At 44.6% G+C, this 10,794-nt stretch overlaps 1 protein-coding gene across 1 annotated transcript; it reads right to left on the bottom strand.

Annotated features, from left to right (window-relative positions):
- Positions 1-5,441: 5,441 nt before the first annotated feature.
- Positions 5,442-8,716, bottom strand: LOC133885954 (uncharacterized). Its single transcript, XM_062325733.1, has 4 exons — positions 8,409-8,716; positions 8,187-8,291; positions 7,081-7,207; positions 5,442-5,755 (listed from the first exon to the last, which is right to left on the bottom strand). The coding sequence occupies exons 1-4, from the start codon at positions 8,637-8,639 to the stop codon at positions 5,538-5,540; spliced, it is 681 nt and encodes a 226-aa protein (XP_062181717.1). The 5' UTR covers positions 8,640-8,716; the 3' UTR covers positions 5,442-5,537.
- Positions 8,717-10,794: the final 2,078 nt, after the last annotated feature.

Here is a 10,794-nt window from a genome sequence, read left to right as displayed (position 1 = left end):
TCCTGCCTGTCCTCGTGTGCACCCCCTCGATTTAGTGCCGATATATGGGCTGCGTTCTGCGCCACCAATCCCACGCCCTCACTCAGCTTCCCTCCCTCTAATTTTTACTCCTTCCGCCTGCACCTCCTCTCCCCAGCACGCTCGCCCGTGCTACCAGCCCCCCTCTCCTTCATCCTCCGTGCCCCCTCACCGCCCAGCATCAATGGTTCTAACATTCACAGCCGTCGATCAACGTCGACGCCACCGTGCTGCGCCCCTCCCGATGGATGTCATTGCGTTCCCTCCGCCTTTCCTTGATGATGACTTCGGTTTCAGTGATTTCACCTTCGCCTCCGCACCAGCGCCCTAGCCACCCCACGCTGATCCCTGACCTACCACCTTTGATGACGACTGGGGCGACTTCATGGCGAGCCCGATTGGATCCAAGCGGGATGGATCTGCGCAGCCACGCCACCAACGCTCATGTCCATCGCTTCCTCCTGGGAGAGGTCGCGGGGCCTGCTCCTTCTCTCTCTGTTTGGTGCTGACGACCACGAGGAGCATGGGGATGGAATTGCAAAAATGGAGGTGAGCGTTTCACACTGTGATGCATTTTTTTTATCACCGTCTTGATTAATTTAGTTGTTTTTGTTCAAATTTTATGAGATGTTAGAAGTTAGGAGGACTGTATAGTGGCATCAACACTATCCGAAAAGAATATATGAATTGCCACAATATGATGTTTGTCACATCTCAAAACACTAATTACGTAAGTAAGCATGCATTGTCTTCATATATTACGTTATATTTTATGCGATTAATTATTATATTAGATATTTTTGAGAGTGAAAACGGTTTATGAAGGGATAGGAAGACCCTAAATACCTTAGATATTTATTTTTCATATTTCCTTAACAAGTCATAAATAAGGTGTTGAATAATAAAGAAAAATTTTAGGGATGCCACCAACAAATACTCATCGGAAGCGGATGCAAAAGCATGCAAAAGGCTGCTCCTCCAACCCGGGCCAATTGCCGGTAGGAGATGACGAGGTAATTTATTTGTTGGTGATCGCAAAATATTCTAGATGTTATGAATTTGGATTAACAATAATGATATAATTGTAGATGGATAGAAGATGGATGTACGATGTGAGCCGTGTGAGTGCAAAATACAAGAACGGTGTGGATTGTTTCCTGGTACAAGCCGCGACGCACAAGTCAAATACACAGTCTCAATACATGTGTTGTCTATGCGTTGATTACGAAAACAAGAAGCAGTTCTCCACCACCCAGCAGATACATTCCCACTTGATGCCAAGAGGCTTTATGTCTCGCTATACCCGTTGAACCGAGCACAGTAAAATTGAGATCGTACAGTTCCTCCACGTCAACGGTACGTATACCCCTTTGCGTGCGTGCGTGCATGTGTTTAACTTGTTGCATGGTTGCTCATGCATGTGCCGTGTTCACGTGTGGCTGCAGGAGGCGTCGTTGTGAATTGGCTAGATCGAGATGTATAGATCGTGGAGGTGATCATCGTGGGAGGTGTCGTCGTCATGGGTTTCTTTTGCATGCTGTGAATATTGTGTCCAAGTCTCGAAAGAGGAAAAAAAACAAATGCCATGTGTATCAATAAGTGTCAGTAGTACATGTAGCCAGGCAGAGTACGTACGTACTTGAGGTATGGTGGTGTGTCCAGTGTGTAGTGATTTTTTTAGTTCTTTGCCTCTTGCTCCTCCTAAGTTTCAATTTAAGAACTGTGTCACTGACACTCTGAGGAACAGGATCATCAACTAAAAGATCATAGATATCAGCCTCCTTCGTTCGTATAGGAAAGATGTGCTCAAAGAATATCACATCCCGAGACTTCATTATCGAGTTGACAGTAATGTCTAAGATCATAGAACAGACCACTAGGAATCTATAGTTACAGACCACTAGGAATCTATAGGCAATACTTGGTGTGCGTACCCAAGAAAGACACAATCGATAGTCTTTGGTCCTAATTTCCTTTTTTCAGCTGGGGAACAAGTACTATGGCTAACAGTCCCAAGTGCGAAGAAAGGATAGATTCGGTTTCCTTCCCTTTCATCCTTCATAAGGGGTTGCTTCGCGGTTTTGAGGAGCGACCCTATTCAGGACAAAGTTAACTATAAGAACAGTCTCACCCCACCATGAGTTAGCCATACCAAAACTTTGTAACAAAGCGTTAATCAAGTCACAAATCGTTCGGTTCTTTCTCTCGGTTACTCCATTGGCCTGTGGTGAGTATAGTGGCGTGAACTCATGGATTATATCACTTTCTTCACAGAACTCAAAGAAATCCCTGGGAATATATTCCCCACCTCTGTCAGACCTCAATTTCTTTATTATCTTCCCTATCTGTTTTTCTACTTCAACCTTATAGATCTTAAAAAATTCTAATGCTTTCTTTTGTTCTAAGCAAATAGACATAGCAGAACCTAGTAGCATCATCTATAAGAGTAAAGAAGTATCTTTTGCCATCCTTAGTTAATATACCATTCATCTCACAAAGATCAGAATAGATCAACTCAAGTGGTGTGGTGCTTCTCCCCTCAACCGAGTGAAAATATTTGCGGGTTGCTTTGCTTGCACACACACCTCGCACTTATGACTCTTATCATAATTATATGAGGAAATAAGATCCATCTTGCTCAAATGCATAATTGCTTCATTATTAACATGACAAAGACAAGAATATAATATATCAATGTTCTTATTAGAATATGAAGAGTAGAAAATATTTATGAAACTATCAATAATAGAAATGTGGAACATGCCTCCGCAATCATAGCCTTTTCCCATAAACGACTCATACCTGATCAACACTACTTGATTTGACTTGAAGACTAACTTTATTCCTTACCAACACAACATTGACCCACTGAGTAGATTACGGGTCATGGCAGGTACAAATAGCACGTCCTTCAGGACAAGAGTCTTGCCGGAAGTCAACTTTAGGCTCACTTGCCCTACTCCACATACTGCTGCCGAGACTCCGTTCCCTATCAGTATGGATCCACCATCTATGCTCTGTAGAGAAGTAAACACGTTTGATCAGTACAAATATCCCATAAAGGCCTCAGATACATACCCACTAGTGGAGTCGTCTTTGCCAGTATCATTGGCCATCGCAACCACCACATGCACTTAAGTTTTAGCTGCCTTCTGCTACTCAGACATCGCCCCCTTGCCCTTAAGATCGCAGCATCTATTGACCTTGTGGTCCAACCCACCACGGACGTAACAGACAATCTCGAGCTTCTTCTTCTTTTTTATAGCATTAGCCTTCGGTCTTGAAGATCCAGGCTTGGTCTTCTCTTTATTCACATTCCTCCCAGGATGAGGTTCTTATGCTCAACAAGGTTAGCTTGAGCAGCTGCCTTCACCCCACCAAAGCCTACCTTAGACTTCTCCTCAATATTTATAGCAGCGATGAGCTCATTAAGAGTCAATCGCTATTTTAAGTGCCGACATGCAGTGACAAAGTCACGTCAAGAAGTGGGTAGCTTGACTAGGATGGCATTAACCTAAAAATTGTCAGGGAGGACACAACCATATTGGCCTAAGTCTCACACCATCAGCTGCAACTCATGGATCTGTTACATGACTGATCTACTATCCCCTATACAAAAATTCAGGTAGCTAACCACCATGAATGACTTATTACCATTATCGATTTCAGCATACTTGTCATTCAGCTCTGACCATACCTTATGTGCTTCCCCAAACCCCATGTAGACGTCGAAGAGCCTGTTCGATAGGACAGCTAAGAGGCGTGCTAGGGCTGAAGCATTAGCCTTTTTCCAACGGTCCATTAACGCGTTGAGACGTGTTCTTTTGACCTCGTCTTGCACGTCTTCCCTCGGAGGAGAGGGCGGCTCTTCGGTGAGGACTTAGAATAATCCGAGCTCCATCAACCATAGTCTCGTCTGGGCCTGCCAACGCTTAAAGCTAGTCCCATCAAAGTTCTCAGGCTTAATCATGTTCGAGGACAATGGTGGTAGGACAGAGGAGCAAGAATTAGCCATCATAGAAGCAATATGATTTCTGGATTGTTGTAAATAATGCGATAATAAGAGAATGAATACCAATGTGTCATAAATAAAAGTACAAGAGCAGATCAAAATATCTCCATTACACATAATTTCACAGGTGATTAACAATAGTTCATAGATGATAATTACAGTAATCATGTGTACTAACAAATCTGAACAGTAAGAAAATAATTTAAATAACAGATCTCTTAGAATGTTTGCAACAATTGGCCCTAGGATAGAAAAAGTCTTGCCCCCTAACTATTGCCAGCTACACATCATAAATTAGGCTGGATCTAAGCCGCCTTCACCTAGTTTCAGAACCTGTATAAAAATCTAGAAGAAAGGTTCATGTGGACAGTGCTGCTGTTCCTTTTCCAAAGTATAGAAATTAAGAGGATAAATTCAGATTATAGCTATAGTCAGAACAACAACAGAGCAACAACTCTTTAATAGCTACAATTCGAACAACAACAGAGCAGCAACTCTTCAATACATTTATTGACCAAAACTGAACAATGAAATCCTGATTTCCATCGATCATAACTAAACAATCTGAACCAACAGCAGCAACTAGTCTAGTGAATCAACCAAGAATAATCAGACAACTAGAGAACTGCATTGGTCTGAAACTAATGTACTCAGATAACAACTCCAATTTCAGTGTATTTAATCATCACAGAGCAAAGAAACCAATACACTGTTTAGATCAGAGGAGAGTTTTATACTCACAGTGAAACTCGTTGAAACGAATTGACGATCAAGGCTAGGCACAACTCAAAAGTCGTAGACCCAGAAATCTCATCGCCCGTTGTTACTGCCAACGAGAAGGAGAACGGATATACAGAGCCTCAATTGCACTGCGACGGCACGTGCGGGCGAGCCTCAGCATCACAGCACCACCTTCCACCACCACCAGCTCTCTCCAGCGTCTCACACAACCGAGCAAGGAGAAAACCCCAATACTCAAGCGCACGCCGGACTGAGAGAAGGCAATAGAGTGAAACATCAGAGAGAGTTGTTCTTTTTTTCCTCCTGCCAACCGAGAGAACCCCAGCAGATATAGGAGGCCTTCACCTTGAGCACGCACGCCAAGGATGACTGCCTCAAACGAAATCGGTTCAGCCCCCATGATCCTCCATGCCGCTCAAACCAATCCCCATGGTCCAAGTTGAATTCAGAGGACAACTGTGAGCCCAACCATGCACAAATGCGTGCACAAGTATGGGAGATCTGAACGCAGCTGTTCCACCACCACCGCCGCCCTGGAGTCGTCTAAAACCAAATCAAGCTGGTCCCTAATACCCGCCAGCAACCCTAGGACTAGCGCCCAGCTCATGGATAGAGCAGCTTCTGGGCATGGACCGATTTCAGCAAGGGCCGAAAGAGAAGTGCCAATCGGTTGGTCCAAGAAAATAAATTTCAACATTAAAATTTATTTAAAATGACAACACTTGATTCAACAACAGCATGGGGCGACATAGTATGTAGTCATAGTCTAGTCGGTAAACATCAAATCTAGACCATTTGATTCCTGAGGATGGCTACTTCCATTTTCCTCGAGTATATCACAGGCATTTTCTTTTCTCATTTTCCGCTCTTCAATCACAGCTTCAATTGAGTCTGTACAGTAAAGTCCCCTCGAGTGCCCCCGTGGTTTATCAGCTACAATGAATTTCTTGCCCTCTCGGCTTCGTTCCGGAAAGCCAGCCCAGACTGCAGAAAGCAATGCAAAAAATTAGGTGACCACGGAAAAGCAATTAACCAAATAGAGCAACTGGTTGCAACCACCCCGTAACAAAAAGTATACATATATCAGACTGGAAGGTTATATCAGTTTATACCAGTCAAATTCTCAACAAAAAAGAGAGGTGATTTTTTTTCAGTCAGTCGTTTGTCTCATATTACGACCATTACATGGCATGCTTAAACTTGCTTGACGATTTCAGGGTTTTGGTCTCCAATTGACAAGATAATAAGCCTCCAAACAACGGACATACCCAGTATAGGGCATATGGTTCGGTCCTGAATACCAATATGCTTCTTTATCAAGTACAATTTCAAAACTTAAGATGTGAACATGCTCGCTTGTGATTAAAAGTATCTCTAACAAGTGATGAATCTATACAGTGGTAGAGCCAAGAAAGGGGAAAACGGCTGATATAGAGCATACTGACAACCCCCAGCTCCCAGGTTTCTGGTGAGGTCAAAGACGAAGGCTGATCAAAGCTCTATTGATTGTTACCAAGGGTAGAAAAGCAAATCTACATTTTGCACAGAGGCTGCCAACAACTGACATGTAACAGCTAAAACCAATACTAGCGTCTCTTTGGAAATGGTTCCAAGATGGATTGTAAGAACGTGTATGCAGGACATAGCTGCAATATCCATACTGTCACTCACTAAACAAAATCTACGTATATAAACCAGTTAATGACTTAACGTAATGCAAATAGTTGTGCTTTCAGAAATCACCATAACAGACACAATAATCGATCACAAAAATTTCCTCTGGCTGTGCCTAACTGCCTATCAGACCAAAGTGGAAATTCAGGGGGCCTGGCCTTTGCTGCCATCAGTACTTTAATCAATTTCATGTTGTAACAAAAAATCAGCTAGAACTGTTTCAGCACTGACATTATGAAGCATTGAAGCTATTCCAAAATTTACCACTGCAGCCATATGTACCTCTCCCCTCTAGAACAGATATCAGAACATCAATTTACAAACCAACAGCTTCTACATCATGAAAAAGGATAGGGTAAAACCAGACATCAGATAATATTATTGTAAATAATTCAGCATTCCAGGTTATTGATAAAGTAAGCAAGTATTAATTGAAGAATAGGTTGGTTCAATTGAGCCATTAAGAGTAGGAACATGGAAATTTGGCACTCTACAGAATAGTCAAGTTAAAAAGCAACAAAGGAACTTGATCTGACTATTTGCACCTTGCATATTCATTTCTAATGTTCAATTAACTTGATATACATTGCCAAAAATAATCAAGTTGCAACAATATGAGAAGGATGAAATCTTACCCCCAAAGTGGTGGAGAACAATTGAAGCTGCAACTGTAACATTGAGAGATGCAGTTCCACCACCATACTGAGGGATGTAGACAAAGAAGTCACAGGTCTCGCACTCTTTTTGTGAGAGTCCTGTACCCTACCAGATGAAATAAAAAATTGGTAGAATTTAAGAACTGTTAGCTATGCTTCTATATTAACAAGCACATATAACACGAACCTTTATTTATTTCAATAACTGGAAAGTTATGAAAAGTAGTAGAACATCTTAGTATAAAATCAAGAAGTACTGTACTATGATAATGGCTACCTTGAAATGACTTGAGTTTATTTCTTCTTTTTGCAAGTATAAATCAAGTAGAAAAGGTCTTCGGTACTTAGGTAACTACGAATTATTCCATTCTTTTAAGAACTCTTCTGCCCTAAGGCATGGACTTAATTTCTTCTCCCTTTCCCCCTTTTGGCACTTGGCTCTGGTGGCAGAGCAATAACTAATTAACTACAAATGGTGGATTGAGGATATATTATGATTACAATGGTCATACAACTCTGTCTTGCTAATGTTCCTTGGGAAGTAGGGACTACAATAGATCTCCCTATTCCCAACATTTGGAGGAGGATGGGGCAGGAAATTAAGACAGCAACTCGTAACAAACCTTAGTACAATTTCAAGTTACGTTGGATATATAGAATTCAAATAGTATTTCCAGTTACCAACATCATGCTATCAAAAGAATTCCACATTTGATGTAAATGCCTACGAAAACCATGTCATCCAGATGTACTTTTTGCAAGAGACTAAGAGAGATGCACTTTTCTTCAAAACTGTGCTTTAGTGAAGCTAATTAACTATTCAATACCATGCGTCCTTCAACAGATGCCTGATCGAAACATTACAACGTAAGTTACATTGAAGGAGTGTAGTATTTGCACAATCTACAAGTGTTCCAGTGCAAAAGGACGAGTAAAATGACAGTGATTATGTGATTGGAAGCTACTAAATCCCATCCCTATCCACGAAATTGAGTCATCTCACTAAGTCACGATGCACTATTTCTCCCCTTCAGAATTGCATACCGACTTTTGGTGTCAGTACTGAATGACGAGATCCGACCAACCTCATTGCCGAAGAGGAACGCGGTGCTCCTGCGGAACGGGTGGGCAGTCACCGGCTGTGCGTCGTCGGTGATCTCCACGCCGCAAATGTCACACCCCCTCTCATCCTGAACGCAACAAAACAAGCGTATGTGATTCATGTGAACAAACACGAATGAAAGGGGAGGGGACTAGGGCCTAGGGTTTAAGGAGGCGGGGAGTTGTTCCACAACAGGCTTGCTTGCCTTGAGGTACGCGCGTGCGAGGGCGAGGGAGGCGAAGTGGCGGAAGCGGAGGTGCGAGGTGGCGCCGTGGCTGCCGAAGGCGCTGACGTCGCGGCGGCCGACGACGACCACCTCGGCCACGCCGAACGCCGTCGCGCTCCGCGCCAGCGTCCCCACGTTGTGCCGCTTCGCCACGTTGTGGACCACCACCACGCTCTCCACCGCCGCCCCGCTCGCCGCCGCCGCCGCCATGGTTCGTGGCGCCTCGATTCGTCGGGGTTATACTGTGTACCTGCCGCTGTGTCGCTGGACGCTGACTTCGTGGTTCTTCTCAGTGCGCATTTCACTGACATGTGGGCCCGAACACTCCCAACGAGTCTGTGGCCCACCATACGCCTACATCACTTGTCGTGGCATGTCTTCACCACCGGCCGTGGGATCGCGCCCAGTACACTTCACGCTGGAGAAGGTACTATTAGCCGAGAAAAGTTTTTTGCATTCTAAGTCTAAACATACGAGGCGTGTTTTATTTTATTTTAGAAAAGACAAAATTCATGTATTTTGACTAATAATTAGTAAAACTAGAAATCTATTTAGTGTATAAAAATTATGCAACTAAATTCATATTTCAAAATGCTTCCGCCTATATTATTTTTAAATATTTTTTTTTAGAAAATAATATTCAAAATCCAATTTTGAAGATCTGATCGAGGGAGGCACTAGCCAGAGGAGGGGCGCCGACATTCTGGAGGCCCTTAATACGGCTGCCCCTGGCACACAGTAACATCAACAACCATCTACCTTTGGCAAGCAGCAACAACAAGAGACATCTACCTTCGGCGAGCAGTAGCAGCAACAGTGTGTCGCCCTGAAGGATCTTGTCGTTCGCCACCGCCACCAGGAGCCGGTCCCCTCCCCGATAAATGGTCTTTGCCAGAACACCATTCTACTCAGGCGCCAAGCTTGGATAAAAGAGAGATAGGAGTGGGAGACAGATGGGGACGTCGCTACCGGAGGAGCTCAGTTGGTGGCATCCATAGAGGATATGGAAGAAATCGAGATGGATTGTTGGAGAAGAAGACAATAGTATTACTGTCCAAATTTATACATAATGACATGTTTCAAATCAGATACAAAATGTAATGGCACAAAATCCAATTTCGAAGATCTGGTCGCGGGATGCACTAGCCAAAGGAGGGGTGACGCCACCATGAAGGCCCTTGATACAACTGCCTCCGACGAGCCGTAGCAGCTAGGAATGTCAATTTTAACCAATTACCTATGGGTAAATATTCTAATAGGGTCGGGTTTGTTCCCTATTTGCTACCCGCAAGCACGTTTGTCAGCACGAATTGCTACTCGATGTGTAAATAGGTATGTGTATGGATAAGACCTATTCTACATCCTAGGTGTAAAATAGTATTCCCGTATGTGTGCCTATATATATATATATACACACACACACACACGAGAACGCTATTTACACCTAAGGTGTAGAATATTAATCTACATTCCGCCACCTAATCGAACCAACTAGCTTCCACCATCCCGACCGAACCAGCGCCCAACTGCATGCAACTGATCGCGCTTGCTCACCCGCGCCCGAGCGCCCACTGATTGCCATGGCCTCCTCTCTTCTCCAGAGTGGAGAGGTCAAGCGATCCTTGGCCCAGCGTCCTTTGGAGGAAGTGGAGGCGCTTCTGGTGGCGGTGGCCCTGCAGGTTTAGTGGTTTAGTCATGATTTACCGGGTTCGGTGCATGATACTGAGTAGCTTATTTGGTCCTTTTCCTTCTTCTGTTGTGCCTAGCAAGTAATTTTGACGAGGGCACTAGGAGACAGGGAGCGCCAGGCCTTTGCCACAGCCCGTGATGAGGTTGACGGCCTTTGTCAAGCCTTGGAGGAGGCCTGAAAGCGGGTAGAGTCTTCGGAGGGTCATCTTTGGGAGGAGATGGCGCTCCGTGAGCGTGAGGAGGGTCTCTGGCGGGAGGAGGCTTTGAAGCAGGAGCGCACGGAGGCTGAGTCGCGAAAGACTACAAAAGACCTTTGGGAGGCCAGGGAGTTCGTCGATGCGGCCAATGCGGCCCGGGTGTCGGCCGAAGGTGATGCTGAGACCCTTCGGGACGCGGTGGGTGAGGTGCGGCGAGAACTAGAAGAGACTCAGGCATCGGAGGAAGCACTGCACTCGGAGTGCCAGTGGTTAGCTGCACTTGCATCAGAGGTTGCCCGGATCACCTTTGACGCCCTGAGCGGCCTTGGGACAGGTGTTCGCCACTCCCTTCCGACTTGGAGGTGTCGGTGATGCCGCTCTTCTAGCTTCGGTCTGCCGCGAAGGTAATGGTTAGGGCTGCGAAGGCATACGCGAGGTCTAGCGCATGCGTGGTCGTGACACTATAGCTGACCCTGCTC

Source organism: Phragmites australis, chromosome 11, assembly GCF_958298935.1.
Source record: "Phragmites australis chromosome 11, lpPhrAust1.1, whole genome shotgun sequence".
Classification (NCBI taxonomy): Eukaryota; Viridiplantae; Streptophyta; class Magnoliopsida; order Poales; family Poaceae; genus Phragmites; species Phragmites australis.
Note: the sequence above shows the minus strand (reverse complement) of the source record. Positions and strands in the feature narration are given on the sequence as shown.